The sequence below is a fragment of the Hyperolius riggenbachi genome, chromosome 9 (genome assembly GCF_040937935.1).
Source record: "Hyperolius riggenbachi isolate aHypRig1 chromosome 9, aHypRig1.pri, whole genome shotgun sequence".
In the NCBI taxonomy this organism is placed as follows: domain Eukaryota; kingdom Metazoa; phylum Chordata; class Amphibia; order Anura; family Hyperoliidae; genus Hyperolius; species Hyperolius riggenbachi.
In genome coordinates this window covers 74,047,285-74,065,984 of record NC_090654.1, presented here as the reverse complement: position 1 = coordinate 74,065,984, position 18,700 = coordinate 74,047,285, and the positions used below count along the sequence as shown (strand labels likewise).

Sequence of the window (18,700 nt, the reverse complement as noted above, 5' to 3'; positions counted from 1 at the left end):
AATAAAAATATTGTAAGAGCGCTTCAGTTTTTCTGTTGGGGACACGGATCGGTGATCGGGAACCATGTTCCCGTTTACCGATCCCAGGGCTACTGGGGGACAGCGCGGGGGCGCGCCCGCGATCGTGCGTGGGAGCAGCTGCCCGGACGCGAGCTTCACGTCCAGGCAGCAGAAATGGTTAATCCAACTACATACATATAGGAGAATATCACATCTTTTAAAATTATCACCATTCCTAACATCAGAAATTCAGAAAGATATAATTAATCTTCTACAACCACAGTTTGAGGATATGGTAAATGGTAGCGGTACCCTTAAAGTGTTCAATGAATCAGGTTTTGTTAAGTCTTCTTACATCAAAACATGGTAACAAGAATTTGCAGACATATACCACAACTCCCAATAGGTCAAGGCAAAACAATTTTCAACTAATGTAACACACTGTGTCAACCACAGAGAGATATATCAAAATTACTACAGTGGTACTATACTCCTAATAAATTGGCTTTATTGTCTAATGACCATACAGATAGATGTTGCCGTAATTGTTCATCTAAAAGGCAGCATGTTTCACATATGGTGGAGTTGCCCATATATCAAAAGAACTTGGCAAAAATGTTTTGACTTTATATACTCCTTGACAGGGCTCAGACTTAGACCATCTCCTGGCCTAGCATTGTTCAATCTAGATATAAACTCTATAATATTACCCTTGAGATCTTTGATATCTAATATATGCTTGGCTACTAAAATAGCTATAGCAAGGCATTGGAGGGATCCAAAATTCCCTGAGCTTGCAGAGATTTTGCAAGTTGTCAACACTAATTTCAAATAGGAGCGCATGATAGCCAACCTAAATAGCTCTATGGATAGATTTGAGAAACTGGGAGCTGTGGTGTAATAACTATGTTCAGTGATATGTTAATAGATAGCCCAGACTGAGTGACAACTGGGACTATGAGAAATTCTGAATTGGATCGGCCTGCAGATGGCAGAAATAGGGTGGGGCTATATCATGTTATAATAACAGTGTCACGGCAATACAGTGAGACTAGGATGTGATGTGTTACGTATTGCCTCATTATTACTTACTTTTTCCTTAAATTTTTTGAAGACGATTCCTAATTGTACTGTTACAGTTATTGTTCAGTGTAGTTTTACTTTCAGTTGTTTGGAATTTTGTACTAGCTTTTTTCTTATAAGCATCATTAAGACCCCAGACAGGGTCACTTGTTGACTAAACACAGAGTACTTAAAAATAAAATTTTCAAAATGTGGTTGTATACTCAACGCCATTAACCCGGTTTGTTTAACATGTCTTCCGCTAATAAAAAAGGTTTTGAAAACAATGCTGTACAGTGAACAGGCCCAGAGAATTGTATGGGCAGCGAGTCAACAAGCAGAATTATTCTGCAATGCAATGGACCACTGAACTAGCCAGTTGACCAGTGTACTATCTAAGTAAACCAGTCCCTTCTACAAAATCTGTTGAAGTGATAGATTGCATCAGTATACAGTGTGTAATATTACTTCCTGTTTGTGGCACTTTAGTATATGTGAGGGGGGAAACTTTTCAAGATGGGTGGCGACCATTTTTAATTCAACTTTTGTTTTTTCAATAGAAAGAGGGTCATGTGATACATCAAACTTATTGGAAATTTCACAAGAAAAACAATGGTGTGCTTGGTTTTAACGTAACTTTATGCTTTCATGAGTTATTTACAAGTTTGACCACTTCTAAAATGTTTGCAATGGAAACAGAGGTGACAGCAGAGTAAAAATTGATCATAGGTAAAAACAGATAAAAGTTGGGGGCAAGGGTGGACTTGCCTCCCCAAAACCAAACACAATCACTAAGTATGGTTTAAACAAGATTTAACTCATACTCCAGAACAAATGCAACGCGTTTCGCAGGTCTCTAGCCCGCCTTCTCAGGCAACAATAAAGATAGGAGTAACTCAGAAGTTGTGTAGCCAAGTACAGTGCCTCTGTCAATGTGCTGCCCAATGTGTTGGATTGTCAATGCAACCCTCTTCTCCCACTCTTCAAACACTGATTGCAACACTGCAGGAGAAATGCTAGCACAGGCTTCCAGTATGCGTAGTTTCAGGTGTTGCACATCTCGTATCTTCACAGCATAGACAATTGCCATCAGATGACGGTGTGGTATATGGGGTACAAAGATAGTGGGACCATTCTTCATCAATGGAAACCTCAAGGCCACTGGATATGCGAAATTGCTACAGGATGATGAGTTTCCCTCTTCATGCACTGAAGCTGGCATGGTACCCGAGTTTTCCAGCAAGATGGTGCTCCACCACATTATGGGTGTCAGGTCCGAGCATTCCTAGATGAACAGTTTCCTGGAAAGTGGATTGGTCGTCGTGGGCCAGTTGAATAGCCGCCAAGGTCTCCGGATCTGACCCCCTTAGACTTTCATCTTTGGGGTCATCCAACACAATGGGCAGCACATTGAACACAATTTATAAGTGGTCAGAAACTTGTAAATAACTCATGAAAGAATAAAGTTACATTAAAACTAAGCACCCCATTGTTTCTCTTGTAAAATTCCCAATAAGTTTGATTTGTCATATGACCCTTTATTTTTTTTTATTTTTTTATAGAAAAAGTTGGATTCAAAATGGCCGACTTCAAAATGGCTGCCATGGTCACCACCCATCTTGAAAAGTTACTCCCCCCCCTCACTTATACTAATGTGCCAAAAACAGGAAGTTAACATCACCAACTATTCCCGTTTTATTTAGGTGTATCAATATAAATGATCCACCCTGTATATATCCTAGTGTTTTCCACTCCACTACTCTAGATTGCAAGTTCTCAAAGGCAGGGACCTCCCATTATTACTATTTCACACTTCTGTTGCACTTCACAAAATGAACATTTATATTGCTCTTTTCTCCTGGCAGACTCAAAACATCAGAGTTGCAGCCACTAGAGCATGCTCAGTATGCAGTAGCAGTGTTAAAGTGTTGCCCAAGGTCTCCTTACTAAACAGGGAGAGCCAAGTTGCGAACCCTGGTCTCCCGTGTATGAGCCCTGGCACACAGGGGAGTCTTTTGCGGGTATTTTTTTTTTTTTTTAAAGCTTCCATTGACTTACAGAAAAGTCGCAGTTGCAGCCATTTTGCCACGATTCTAATGTCAATGGAGGAGATAAAAAAAAAAAAAAAAAAAAGACACAAAACTATCCCCCATGTGTTAGGGCACTAAGAGGTGTAAGGGTTCAACTGTTCTTTTTTGTATTACTAAATGTCCAGATTGTACGGAGAGTTGAACTTCTCAATGCATATTTTTGTATAGCGCTACAGAAAAGGTTTACTTCCTAGATAGATAGATAGATAGATACACACACTTTAAAACCCATCAAAGCCAAAAACGGCTTTGGCAATCGTATACAGCTTCTAGGGATGGTCACTAAGATGCAAATAATTCAGGTCAATGTTAATTCTATGCAGCAGTCAAATACAGCACCTGCTGCATACATTTGCATGAAGTTGGCATGTTAATTGAGTAGGGAAAATTATGCTATTGAGCATCCGACTGTTACTATTCCTATTTCCCCCAACAATACCTTGACTCGGCCGTCAGCAACAGCGCTGTTTATAGCGACGGCAATGGCGATCCTCCCTTTCTGATCAGAATACAAGATTCTGGCTTGAGAACCAACTACCTAAGGGAAAGAGGGAGAAAAAGTTACGCATTTAATACTATAAAGCCATAAAAAAAAAAAAAAAAAAAAAAGCACCCCCTCCCCCAAAAAATCCAGACACACTGCAGTAAAGAAGAAGAAGAATAGAGGTGCCAATCTCAAGTCAATGCAGAAATTATACATTTTATGCAGCTTAACCACTTCCGTATCTTTGCTACGTATACCCACGCCCCTGTATACTTCACTTGCGGATCAAGGTTGCAGATATACGTATTGTTTACTTACCGTTGCCGTTCACAATTGCCATTCGCTCCCAATCGCCTTTGTCGCAATCCCGCCATTCCATGATTGGTGAAGTGCCAGCAAAACACCAGCTTTTATTCACAAAGTGAAAGTAAACAGTCACACACACACGTTCCCTTCTACTGTTTACAGTACTTAGGAACTTTCATCTTGTGGCCAACAAATGAAAATACATCTCAATACACTAATTATACATTAATATATAGAAAAATTAAATACATTTTTTTTATTTAACCCCTTCCATCCCTAACCCATAGTTACCAAAATATAATTAAAAAAAAAAAAGGTCCTTAGGGACTTTAATATGTATGTCAACGGTTTGTTACTGTTTTTGTAAATAAAAGCTTGCAATTATTGTTCCAGTATAAAGAAAACCCACTAAACTGGAAAAATACACCTTTATTTCCAAATAAAATATTGCCATACTTTGTACTAGGGACACAATTTAAACGTAATGCCCAGGACAAAATGGACAAACAAAAGTGTGGATTTTATCTTTTTTAAACTATAATGGCTTGAACCTGAGTTACGATGAATTCTCAATTTTTTTTCCCACTTTCTTCTTCCCTGTAAAATGCATCTAAAATAATATCTTAGCAAAAAGTATTGCCAAAAGAAACCCTAGTTTGTCCCTCAAAAATAATATACAGATCATTTCAGTGTTATAAGTATCGATAAAGTTATTGGCGAATGAATGGGAGGAGTGATATGAAAATTGCTCTGGTTCTGAAGGGGAAAAAAACCCGTGGTTTGGAAGTGTTCGATATTGGACCATAGTTGGCAGCTACGGCATTTGGTACCCAGCTACATAAAAAAATTAAATACATTTCCCTCAACTGGGCATGTGTGGACCGCACTCACAGCCAGAAGGAACTGATTTCACTCGCTGGCATATAGCGGCACCCAGATCTGGTATGATGGGGTGTAAAGGACGCGTACGTACAAAAAGGGCGCCCGGACAAAAAGGGCGCGGGGTGTAAACTCTAAATAATAATCAATCATTAATAGCGTTTATAAAAATAGTGTGCTATTTTTCGTTTACAAATAATGTTCAACAAAATTATAAATCATTAAATAATGTTTATGAAATCGGAAATTGTGAAAACGTTAATCTTCCCTGTTTCAAAAGTTAAACTTATAATTACGTTTATTAAAAAAATAATATTATATGTTTAATTGTTATAATTGTATATTATTGTGAATAACCTTCATTTACGGTTTGTTCTTATAATAAAATCTGAAAATATTCTTTATAACGATGATATAAATATAACTACGTTCGTAATAAGTGTTGTAAAACATTAGTAATTATTACTAAAATTTTACTAAAACTATACCTAAGCCTACTCTTACACAGAACCCTCCCTGTACCTATCCCTAACCCCTAGACCCCCCTGTTGGTGCCTAAACCTAAGACCCCCCTAGACCCCCCTGTTGGTGCCTAAACCTAAGACCCCCCCTGTTGGTGCCTAAACCTAAGACCCCCCCTGGTGGTGCCTAAACCTAAGACCCCCCCTGGTGGTGCCTAAACCTAAGACCCCCCTGGTGGTGCCTAAACCTAAGACCCCCCTGGTGGTGCCTAAACCTAAGACCCCCCTTTATTATGTGAATAATGTTTTACTAATTGTGGCTGCAAAAAATATATTGCAATTTACGTTACGTACTGATCGCTTTATTTTGTGAATAATAATGTTTTACTAACAGTAAGGGATAAAACTTTAAATAATGTTTTAATTAGTTAAATAAGAAATATGTTTAGTATTTTTAGAAACGTTATTCGGCACGGGTGCATTTTATAAACGTAAATCACCACAAGCACACTTCTAAATCATTAAAAATCTCATGGCGCCATTTGTAAACGTTATTTATGTCCTGCGCCCTTTTTTCCTGCTCGGCGCCCATTAAACGTCATTTATTATGAGAGTGAAAGGCGGCGCCCTTTTTGTCCACTAGCGGCCTGCGCCCTTTTTTCCCGCTTCCGTAAAGGACACCTCAGACTGTCCAGAAGCTTCCCACTGCAAAGGCAACTATCTTATTCTTTGTTTTAGCTCACTTCATGATTGCTTTAAAAAAGGACAACTGAAGTGAGAGGTACATGGAGGATGCCATATTTATTTCCTTTTATGCAATACGGCCCGGTGCACACCAAAAACCGCTAGCAGATCCGCAAAATGCTAGCAGATTTTGAAACGCTTTTTCTTATTTTTCTGTAGCGTTTCAGCTAGCGTTTTGCGGTTTTGTCTAGCGGTTTTGGTGTAGTAGATTTCCTGTATTGTTACAGTAAAGCTGTTACTGAACAGCTACTGTAACAAAAACCGCCTGGCAAACCGCTCTGAAGTGCCGTTTTTCAGAGCGGTTTGCGTTTTTCCTATACTTAACATTGAGGCAGAAACGCAGCCACAATCCAAAAAAATGCCTCACCCAGGCATTTTTCGTTTCTGCAAAATGCCTCCCGCTCTGGTGTGCACCACCCCATTGAGATACATTGACCAAGCAGATCCGCAGCCGCAAGCGGATCTGAAAACGCCCAAAAAGCCGCTCCGTGTGCACCAGCCCTACCTGCTGCCTGGCTATCCAGCTGATCCTCTGCCTTTAATACTTTTAGCCATAGACCCTGAACAAGCATGCAGCAGTTCAGGCGTTTGACATTGTCAGATCTGGAAAGATTAGCTGCATGCTTTTTTTCTGGTGTTATTCAGACACTACTGTAACTAAAGAGATCAGCAGGGCTGCCAGTGCCAGGCAACTAGTATTGTTTTAAGAGGAAATAAATGACAGCCTCCATATAATCTTCTCACTTCAGTTGTCCTTTAAACCTGGGAATACACCATCAGATTTTTTGGCAGATAGATAATTTCCGACATGTCCGATCTGTTTTAGATTGTTTTTATGATCGATTTCTTATAGAAGTGATTGTAAATCGATCAGAAAAACAATCAGAAAATCGTTCAGATAGTAAATCTGCTGAAATCTCATTGTGTATTCCCAGCATAAGATTTATGCCTGACGAAAGCTCAAGGGAAGTTTTTCTTCATTTTATATGGAACACAGCTTAATGTTCTACAAGTCTCAGCACGGTGTGAATCATAGATCTAGATAGATTCAGGTCTTCATGTAGTCACCTAACTTTATATCTTTGAGCAAGATTTAGAAATTTTCTATATAAGCTGCAAATTAAAATTAAACAGCAAAAAAAACCAAAAAACAAACAAAATAAGTTTAGGAGAAATGTAAGCAGGTACCAGTTGATGTTTGCCCGCCTCCCGAATCCATCGGATGTTATCTTGGTACTGCTTCTTTACCAAGTCACTGGCTGAGAAAAGAAGAAGATCAAATCCTGGTCATATACCGTAAATAATAATAATAATAATAATAATAATAATAATAATAATAATAATAAATAATAAAAATAATAATAATAATAATAATGCTTCCACAGCTTAAAGGGAAGGTTCAGGGAGGGTGGGTAAAAAATAAAAATCAATTTCCACTTACCTGGGGCTTCCACCAGCCCGTGGCAGGCAGGAGGTGCCCTCGCCGCCGCTCCGCAGGCTCCCGGTGGTCTCCGGTGGCCGACCCGACCTGGCCAGGCCGGCTGCCAGGTCGGGTTCTTCTGCGCTCCAAGGCCCGGAACTTCTGCGTCCCACGCCGGCGCGCTGACGTCATCGGTCGTCCTCCAGGCTCTACTGCGCAGGCGCAGAACTACTGCGCATGCGCAGTAGAGCCCGGAGGACGTCCGATGACGTCAGCGCGCCGGCGTGGGACGCAGAAGTTCCGGGCCTTGGAGCGCAGAAGAGCCCGGCCTGGCCAGGTCGGCCACCGAAGACCACTGGGAGCCTGCGGAGCGGCGGCGAGGGCACCTCCTGCCTGCCACGGGCTGGAGGAAGCCCCAGGTAAGTGGAAATTGATTTTTATTTTTTACCCACCCTCCCTGAACCTTTCCTTTAAGAAGGGTTCTGTGGAGGGTATTAAAAACAAAGAATTGACACTTACCTTAGGGCTTCTATCGGCCCCCTGCAGCTGTCATGTCCCCGGTCCTGGTCTAATTACTCGTCTAACTAGACGAATACTGCTCACTCCCGCTTGCGTCTCTGGGAGCTTACCGCGCAGTACGAGAAAACCTTGAAGACCGGGACCGGCGGCTGGGAACGGAGGATCGTAAGAGGACATGACAGCTGCTGGGGGCCGATTGACACGGTAAGTGTCAGGTTTTATTACCCTCCACAGAACCCCTTTAACCTCTAGCCGACCGTGTCAAGCCAAGGGGCGTGGCCGCGGCGGCAGCCCCAGGACCGCCTAACGCCGATTGGTGTAAAGTCCTGGGGCTCTGTTTTGCAGGAGATCACGTGCAGGGTGTGCGCACATCTCTTGCTTGGTGGGCGGAGCGGAGCTCTGCCTTCAGTCTGAGCGGCTACTGCCGCTCGGGAGACTGTTAAACGGCGTAATAGCCCTCTAATTACATTGTACAGCGCTGCGATCTGCAGCAGCGCGGTACTGGGGACAGCCATGTGACGCGGCTGTCCCCTCCTGAGCCATAGAGGTGATTGGCTGTCATAGGCTGAAGCCTATAACAGCTGATCACAGGTATTGGCTGGCAGAGGGATATACAACAGCATTAAAAAAAAAAAAAAAAAAAAAAAAAAAAAAAAACACACATCTGGGGGGCAATCAGACCCCACCAACAGAGAGCTCTGTTGGTGGGGAGAAAAGGGGGGGGGGGGGAAATCACTTGTGTGCTGTATTGTGTGGCCCTGCAGCTTGGCCTTAAAGCTGCAGTGGCCAATTTAATGAAAGATGGACTGGTCTTTAGGGGGGGGGGGGGGGGGGGGGTTAACACTGCGGTCCTCAAGTGGTTAAAAACTGTAGTAAAAGTTTTGTAGCAAAACTTAAAAAGGTGGCCACACAAACACCATACAAATTTTTTAAATATCTTTCCAATTCAAGAATTGCAAACCTGGAACACCATTGCCTAACCTGGACTACACCCCGGAGCAGGAATAAATAAAATGGCACATACCGCAATAGAAACTTGCTGGTGCACCATTGAAAAACGTGGTAAATGTAATTTACAGTTTTGAGGTGCAACATTCTGGTGCATGGCTGCTATCCAAGTGCAGGGGGAAATTATGGTGCAGAGCGCACTGCCGGTAAGCATCTATGACTGCGCCAGAATTTTGCACTTCAAACCGGTAACTTACATTTACTGTGCTTTTCAATGGTGAGCCAGAAAGTTTTTATTGCGGTATGTGCCATCTTTCCTCCTCCGGGGAGCGGGGTGTGTGTAGTCCGGGTCTCAGCCGGAGGTCGGGTTGCTAGGGGTGGGGGGAATCCTCTCTGGTTACCATCTCCAACCTCCAGCGGAGAGGGTATAATTGCTGGACACATGTCAGAGAATCCCTTCCTTTGCCCGTATCCATATTCCATCAAGGATCTAGGCTTTCCATAATTGGACTATTACCCACAGAACTTTATATCTTCTGTTTTGGACTTGCCATTGCAAAGGACAAAGTGATTTGACAAACAACTCCGACATTTCCCAGTTCGGTTTCACATTTACATTTTGGGCTCGTTTCCACTATTGCAGTGCGGAATCGCCTGGATTCCACCGCTGATGAAATCGCATGCGGATGCGATTCCGCATGCGTTTTTTGCCGCGAATTCGCGTGCGAATTCGCATAGGTGAGGGTATATGCGATTTTAACCATGTCACTGCCTGTGTGAATTTACATTGGTACCTATGCGAATTCGCATGCGAATTCGTGGCAAAAAACGCATGGGGAAAACGCATGCAATTTCCCTATGAAATACATTGTGTGCGATTCGCCTGCATTCCACACGCAGGCGAATTCTGCAGGGTGTTCCGTGCAGATTTTCTCTGCACAATAAAACGCTCCCGCAGACGCAGAAGTGGAAACAGGCCCATTCACTTATATTGTCTATGCGAATACGCATACGCAAGACGCATGCGGATTCGCGATAGTGGAAACGGGGCCTATTTTATACCCTATATTGATTTGTTATTTTGCTGTATTTGGTTTTTGCATTTTATTATAAAATACATTATTAAAAAATAGTCTAAGTGCTTGTTCTAACATTTCTGCAAAGAGTCCACCACCGCTTCTTTGAAGAGAACGTTACCATAACGGTTATTGATAGTCATATTTTGCCATCTCTAGTAAGGTTGTTGAAATAACCCCTTTTCCTTACAGGACTAGCTAAGTTAGATTTGCGTATTCGCACGCTCAAATGTGAATTGGTGGCAGCAACCTGATCTCTACATGAGATTGCTGATTGTACATACAATCTAAATTGAATTCAGCAACAAATTCAAAAGGTTACGTTGCCTGTAGTGCTGAATGCCTTTAGGATTCCCTGAGGTCCCTTTCACACAGAGGTGGTGCGGTGCAGTATTTTTACTGCACCCCACCGCGTGGCAATGAAAACAAATCTATAGAGACTTTCATACTGCAAAGTTACGGTGCGATGGAAGCGACATTTTCACCACTTTCCCGACGCAGGTCCAGAACTACATTACTGCACGGCTCCTGCATCGAGTTGCGATCTGCATCAGCCCTGAAGCAGGGGCGTCTATAGCCATTTTGTCACTCCAGGCAAGAAAGCGTGATGCACCCCCCCCCCCCCCCCCGGTGTGGCAGCCCCCCCCCCCCTGTGGTGCCCCCTGATGAAAATAATCGTAACGCAGCAATGTTTCACCGTAAAATAATTGTAATCTGGCCAGCGTTCACTAGGGAATTATCCTAATGCGGGCAGCGACTGAAAATGTATAATTACCTGTAAAAAGAAAAGCATTTACTCGCCTGCAGAAGACTCCTCTCCCTGGGCACAGCTCCCCCAACGATCTTCCTGCACAGCGCAGCTAGCCTCCAAAAGTCCCGCACTGACAGGCAGAGCAGGGCTACAGGAAGATGGCGCCCAAAGGCCTGTACTGGAGACAAATAGTCTTCAGTACAAGGCTTCGGATGCCATCTTCCTGTAGCCCTGCTCTGCCAGCCGGGAAAACTATGCAGGCTGGGGCGGTGAGCTGCGGGGATGAACTGGCGCGGTGTGTATTAGACGCCGCGGCCAGTTCACCACAGGGGTTGAACAGTCTGGCAGGGAAAGGCAGCGCCCCTCCCCCACCCGGCGCTCCAGGCCACCGACGCCGTTTGTCCTTGCCTGGTGGCCGGGACGCCTCTGCCCTGAAGTCATGTTAGTCTATGGCGATGTGGGGCAATTCCCCCCCCCCCCCAAACAAAAAGCTTTTTATGGACTTCCACGTACCCCAAAGCAGGAAGTGACTGCAAGCGCACGTAACTTCCTGTTTGGCCCAATCCCAGATGGGGAATACCATGTAGTAATGCGGTATTCCCCGAAGGCCTGTTTCTGGTGGAGCGATGCGGTATAAGTGAGCCACCGCATTGCTAACGCTGATTTATAGTCAAACCGGCCTCAGGGTCTGAGGCTGAATGGTAAATTGCGGCAAAGTGAACAAGAGGTTTACGTCTCACTTGCAACCTGTTCATACAGCATACATAAGCTTTCAGAGAATTCAAAAGGCACTTTAAAACTGTATTAGCAAACATGTAATATTTGGTACAGGCTACATAGGGAATACCACTGAGACACCAGTTTGGTAAAGATGAGAGATGCCATCATGATCTGGAAGGCTACGGGCTACGTTAGTTTCAGCACACCCAGTAACACCACTTGTGACGGTCCTGGTGTGTCCAGCTTATGTTATTCCCCTCCACCTTAAAAAAAAAATAAAAAAAAATGCTGGGTTAGTGCCTGTACAATACCACCGACCAGGTAGAGTGGCTGAGGCTCTACCTGGTCGGCGGTATTGTACAGGCGCTAACCAGCGGTGCGCATCCTTGATCACACAAATGCAAGCACTCTGCGCATGACATGCACAGAGCTCTCCCGGCCGCGGTCAGCCTGAGGGGGGGGGGGGGGGGGGTTTCAGTGAGCAGCTGGCATGAATATACTCACTACGAGTCAATGGCCTTACTTTCCCTCCCCAAAGGCTGCCTCTGATCGGGACTTTTGGGATTTGACGTCTAAAGCCAATTACAATAGGAGAGATAGAGATGGAGAATATTCTCCAAATGTGGTCTGCAAAGGGGAAGAGGGTGTGGATAATGTATAGATTGTACCTCCTTGTGCAATGTCCTCGAGAACCGTGGAAGCAATCTCATCAGTCGTGGCGAGGTCGGTTGGATCACCAGATGTACACACCCATCGGAACGGCCCAAAACCCAGTGAGAAAATGTCTCTGATAAAGCAAAAAAAGGCACAAGATGATCAGCAGATGTTTAGGATTCCTCACAGATTAATCCTGGCCAACAGACTCAGCCTTTCCCTTCATCTGGGAGAGATGCTGTTGCTATTTAGCTGGCAAATACAGAAACACAATGTAGATTTAACTCATGGTGTTCTGCACAACATCCAAAACTGGACAATTGCAGGAACTGGTCAGAATAAAAAAAAACAAAAAAAAAAAAATAAAAAAAAAAAAAACACACAAAACCACACCAGGATCTACTTACCTGGGGCTTCCTCCAACCCAGGGTCGTAACAATAGTCCCTGCAAGAGATGCAGTCACAGGGGGGCCCAGAAGCCACAGGAGACCCCGTCCTGAAGGGACTGACAACTAAGGGCAAGTAGAGAAAAACTTCCTGCTCTTTGCACAATTGTTCTAATAACTGCATCTGCTCAGCCACTGATAAGGAATCATACAAAGTTTTGAAGACAAAGATGTGTGCACTAGCCAAATTGAATAACATTGGTTCGAAGGGGGGGCCCCCATCCAAAGTTTTGCAGGGGGCCCAGTGATTTCTAGTTACACCCCTGCTTCAGCCCCTGGCAGCCTATCTGTCCCTCGTCTCAGCTCTGGTGTCCCGGGATCCCCTCCATTGCAGACTTGACGAGGTCGGCATCTTCTGAGCCTGCGGGACCGCGTGACGGCACCACCCGCAATCAAGCTCTTGTGGCCTGGAGTGTTCTACGCAGAACACTCCAGGCCACGTAATCACGATTGCGAGCGGCGTGGCACAGTAGATGCCGACCTGAGAAGGTCAGCATCTGCAACGGAGGGGATTCCAGGACACCAGAGCTGCGACAAGGGAAAAATAGGCTGCCAGGGGCTGAAGGAAGCCCCAGGTAAGTAGATCCCCCCACACCTGTCTTAAAGGACAAACTGTAATGAGAGGGATATGGAATACTTGTATAATTTCTTCTCTTCCTTGTTACTATCACTATGTTCCCTATATGCACCGTGGGGTTGTCATGAAAAGTAATTTCGTTGTGTTACACAATGACAATAAAGTGAATTGAATGAATGGAAGTTGCCATATTTATTTCCATTTAAACAGTACCAGTTGCCTGGCTGTCCTGCTGATCCTCTGCCTCTAATACTTTTAGCCATAGGCCAAGCATGCAGCAGATCAGTTTTATTGTCAGATCTGACAAGATTAGCTGCATGCTTGTTTCTGGTGTTGTGCAGACACCACTGCAGCCAAATAGAACAGGGCTGCCAGGCAACTGGTATTTTTTTTTTTTTTTAAAAAGGAAATACGGCAGTCTCCATATTCTTACTACAGCTGTCCTTAAAAAGGTGGCCACATACACCATACAATAAAATGAAGGAACCATTTTTTTTTTTTTTTTAAAACGACCGGTTGTACAGAAAAATTTAAAGCTCTTTTGTCCTTCTGTTTGAAAAATCTGATCAAGTTTCCAGTTTTTAGTCAAGAACAGAAGATCGGTAGTGTTGGATTTTTATCAATTTATAAAAAAATAAATAAAAAAAAAAAAAAAAAAAAAAAAAAAAAAAACTCCTCTCTTGGTCCCCATTCCAGCGCTGGATCCCCTGTTGCAGCGTTCGACCAATTTGGTCAAATATTGCTCTCTCTGCTGCTGAAGGGAGGCTTCGGAAGTCTTCGGGAGCACCCCACTCCCGAAGACTGGCCGCTTCATACTGCGCACGTGCAAGCGCCCTCTCTTGCACTCTCATGAGCGCAGTACAGAGCCGCCTGTCTTCGGGAGGACTCTGCTCCTGAAGACATCCAAAGAGCCCCATGGCGGGGCCTCTTTCACGTGCAGCTGAAGGTGGGGAATTCACTGCCTGCCTGTCAGCTACTTATCTTCACTTGCCAGGCACAGGCAGTCCCCCCTTCCCCCTCTTGAAGTTGCATATGAGCGCATTTGTCTTTAGACATTAAAGCGGGTCAGAGATGAAAAACTAACTAACTATCTATAACAAGCAACTGGTCTATATATCTTATCTAAAGTTTAGATAGTTTACACAGCACATCTAGCTTCAAACGTTTATGATTATTTATTCCTGTGATACGAGGGCAGCCATGTTCTGTTTGTCACATGCTGAGGGCTGGAGATGCTATCAGCTTGCCTGTGTGTAAATTTAGTCCCCTCTCCTCCTCCCCTCTGCTTCTGAAAGCAATGGCTAGTAACCTCCTCCTGCCCAGACTAAGCTCCCATAAGCCCTTGCTACAGTGCCAAGGCACAAAGGGAGCTATGGGTGAGGCTTGTTTAGTTTATAGAGTATTAAAACAAAAAAAATGTATTTGGCTTGAGGAATGCCCTATAAACTATATGAAAGGAACACAATTATGCAATGAGTAAAAGTTTCTCGGATCCAAAAATAAAAAACCTGTTTCTGGCCACCAGCTAATGCCACCACATGCCAAAACGTGACAGTGTTAGGCTTTGTGCACATCTAAAATTGAAATAGCTGACACTAGCGACTTTTGTTTTTTTGTGTGCGTTTTCCCCCTCCCACCGCGCATGATTTTGTACAAAGCGATATGCAGAGCGATTCAGTTTTTTTCACTTCCTGACGCCAGTCAAGAAGTGAACTCTTCCACTCGGTGCTTTTAATAATAAATACATTGCATTAATTTCCAACGCAAGTGCCGGATAAAGCGATTTGTGAGCGTTTCGCGCTTACACCTTCCATTGTAGCAAAGTCGCTCCGAAAATGGTACATGCTGCTCTTTGCTGAGCAGTAAGCTGACGCAATGCGCCGATATGAACTATGAATCATTGCAGAAGCGATTTTGGGGAGCCTTTAAAAGTTGCCAGCTCGCAAAAAGCCCTAGGTATGAACAAGCCCTTACTGAATGCCATCATGTGGCTGCATGTAAATACAGAAGCATGCCGCTTGTGGCCAGCTGCCAGGAGGCTGAATTGTCTGAGAAGCGCACAGTTCAATCTCCAGTGAAAAAGGGGAGGCCCAAGTTTGGTACATGTAACAAGCGTAACATGTAACAAGCGTACTCACCCCATGATATGCTGCACATATGACGGGTATCTGAACTCTGTACTTCCCCTCTGCGTCACATCAGCACCTGTGAAAGAAAGACAATGCATGAATAAAGTCGGGGCCCCATGTTTTGGAAAGCTTATAAAAATGCATGATGTAGGCATAGCAGTGCCCCTAAACCAATGTAATGCTTTTTAAAAGGGTCGGGGAGGTGGTGGGGGTAATTAGATTTTAGATTTAGAACTGCTGTAAACAAAAACCAGAAAAAAAAAAACATTTTAATATCATAATGTAAACTACTTCCACCTCTGGCAATTTTTAATTGGATGGTAATTTTTAATTGGATGGCAATATAGTTTTAGTATAACATGCATGGTGATAAAAGCAGTGTTTCCCCTCATAAAGACCTGATACCCACTACACTACAAAATGCTATCGCTAATCGCAATCTCTAGCGTTTAAGCGATTTCATGAACATTTTTGGTAGTGAGTTTAGAAAAAAGGTAATGTTTTTGCCAGCGATTGTGTAGCGTTTTACATTCTGATTGGTCCTTTCAATTTAAATTTTTTTACAGTGTGCACTTCAAAACGCTAGCAAAATCACTCTGTGTAGGTTTTGATGAGCGATTATGCCAGTGTTTATATACTTTACATTGCAGAAACGCTAACGCTAAAAATGCTGCATACCCTGCGTTTTGGTAATTGCAAATCATTCCAGTGGAATTTGGCCCATCCATTAACATTAGCTGAGCGTTAAGGGAGCGATTCAAGCCGCTAGCGATTCCCCTAAACGCTCAGAAAATCGCTTTTTAAATGCTCACGCAATTGCTTGCCAAAGAGATTTTGTGAGCGTTTTGCTTTTTTTCTATACCTAACATTGAGGCAAAATCACCTCAAAAATGGCTCAAGCACCGCTTTTTTAAAGCGAATCGCAAACAAGCCGCTCTGATATGAACTCTCTCATAGAGAATCATTGCACAAGCGCTTAAAATTTTATAAAAACACTGATAATATCCCTGACATATCCACCACTACCATGGACAAGGTCTCCTCCTGCCTATCAGCCATCTCCTCCTGGATGTCCGCTAGGTTCCTGAAACTAAATCTAGACAAAACTGAATTTATGATCTTCCCACCCCGGCCATCCACGAACCTCCCAGATGTGCATGTCACTGTTAACCACACTACCATTCGCCCTACCTCTCAAGCCCGCTGTCTGGGTGTCACCCTGGACTCCGCACTCTCCTTCACTTCCCACATCCAAAACCTCACTAAGTCCTGCAACTTCCACCTTCGTAACATCTGTAAGATTCGCCCTTTCCTGACCTCTGCCACCACCAAACTCCTCATCCATGCCCTCATAATTTCCCGCCTTGACTACTGCAATGCCCTGCTGTCTGGTCTCCCTATGACCCGAACAGCCCCACTGCAGTCCATCATGAATGCGGCAGCCAGAATTATCCACTGCTCCCATCGCTCCACCACGGCGGATCCGCTCCTAGAATCCCTCCACTGGCTTCCTATCCAGTCCAGAATCAGATTCAAGATACTGTGTCTGACCTACAAATCTGTCCACAAAACCTGTCCAACCTACATTTCCGATCTTACTCAGAGGTACACACATAGCCGCTCACTCCGCTCTTCCAATGAACTTCGCCTAACCGCCCCCCGAATCACCCAGTCCCATGCACGCCTCCAGGACTTCTCAAGAGCTGCTCCAACACTATGGAACTCCCTACCTCCACCCATTAGGGCAGCCCCCTCCTTCAACATCTTCAAGAAAGCCCTCAAAACTCACCTTTTCACTCTGGCCTACCACCCCTCACAAGTGCTCTAAACCTACAGCTGAACTCTGGTCCCCTACCATTCGTGTCCTTACCTCTCCCTCTAGATTGTAAGCCTTTGGGCAGGGTCCTCCTCCTTTTGTGTCCTACCTGATCTTGCACCTCCATTACTGTGAACCCATGCTATGCATCTGAGTGAACCTAACCTGCCTAATCTCCATGCTCCATCCAGTGACTGACTAAGCATTACCTTGTACTCATACTATGGTGTGTGATCTGGTTTTCTTGTATTCCTGTATTGTCATATTGCTGTATGTCACCCCTAAATATTGTCTGTAACCTAAATTAATGTTCAGCGCTGCGCAATATGTTGGCGCTTTATAAATACAATAAATAATAATAATAATAATAATAATAATAATAATAATAATAATAATAATGTGAACAAGGCCTGACTGGTGATCTTGGTGTTTGATGCAGTTCAGATCAGGACACAGTAGTTCTATAATAAGGCCCGGTTCACATTAACAAAAAAAAAAAAAAACCCCCCAAAAAAAAAAAACCCCCCAAAAAAAAAAAAAACCCCTGTCTATTCCCAGATTGGAACGGATGCGAATGGATCCAATGTTAACCCACAACTTTCCTGCTGAGGCAATGAGAAAATGGAAGGTTTCTGCACACTAGTGAAGAAATGGACTGTTCGAAGCAGGAAAATCAAACTTTGGGGATGGGGGGGGGAAAGGGGGGGGGGGGGGTTTGAACAGAACAGAAGCAGCTGAGTGGCAACGGATCCAATCAACTGGTAATCAGATCCATTTTCACGGATCAGTTTGCCACTTAATTGCAAGTATGAACCAGGCCTCAGGGCTTGTTCACATTTCAGGCGTTTGTTATTTTTTTTAAAGCACAGGCGATTTATTCAAAATCATCCTGAAAGCACTTACACAATGTTTCTCTATGAGATAGTTCATATCTAAGCGGTTCGTTTCCAATCCATTTAGATAAGCGGCGCTTGAGCAATTTGTCCTCCTCAATAGAAGGTATAGGAAAAAAAACGCAAAAACGCTCAAACTGCTTTGTAGAGCGATTGCGTTCAAGAATAAATACATTGTATTTGTTTTTTTTGGATCAAAGAGGTCACTTCCTGACTTGCGTCAGGGAGTGAATTACCAAAACGCTTGGGAAAAAAAACGTGTCGGAAACCGCTAACCACAAAAAAAAAAATAAAAAATAAAAAAAATGAATAAATAAAGTCTCAAAATAAGCCCACCGCGGACGGACACGTAAGCTGAATGCAATGTGAACAAGGCCTACGTGTGACCTACGTGTAAACTGGTGAGAACACTTCCAACCACCCTTCTAATATAAGTGGCATGGATTTTCCTTTTGCATTGCTACTGATTGCCCATCTTTAGCAAGTCACGCCCAGAGCCCAACTGCTTATTAGGAATGGTTAACGATGTGCAAATAATTCAAAGCAGATGCTAATTTTGTATGCCTTTATGGAAGTTTCTTCAGGCTAAAAAGAGACCAAAATCTTCTGTTGCTGTATTTGATTGTATCACATTAGCATAAAAATCTGCAACAACTATAATATGCACCTCATTTACCACCCCCATTGGCCATTATCCAAGAAAATACATTGTTTTCTCTACAGTT

The 18,700-nt window shown here is 43.6% G+C and overlaps 1 protein-coding gene across 1 annotated transcript in view; it reads right to left on the bottom strand.

The window, feature by feature from the left end:
• Nucleotides 1-18,700, bottom strand: part of UROC1 (urocanate hydratase 1) — a 77,488-nt gene that overhangs the window by 27,436 nt on the left and 31,352 nt on the right. Inside the window, exons 13-16 of the mRNA XM_068253073.1 lie at nucleotides 15,276-15,342; nucleotides 12,129-12,247; nucleotides 7,215-7,285; nucleotides 3,592-3,690 (exon numbers count right to left, since the gene is read on the bottom strand). Of these exons, the coding sequence (XP_068109174.1) occupies nucleotides 3,592-3,690; nucleotides 7,215-7,285; nucleotides 12,129-12,247; nucleotides 15,276-15,342 (356 nt within the window). The remainder of the gene's footprint in view (nucleotides 1-3,591; nucleotides 3,691-7,214; nucleotides 7,286-12,128; nucleotides 12,248-15,275; nucleotides 15,343-18,700) is intronic.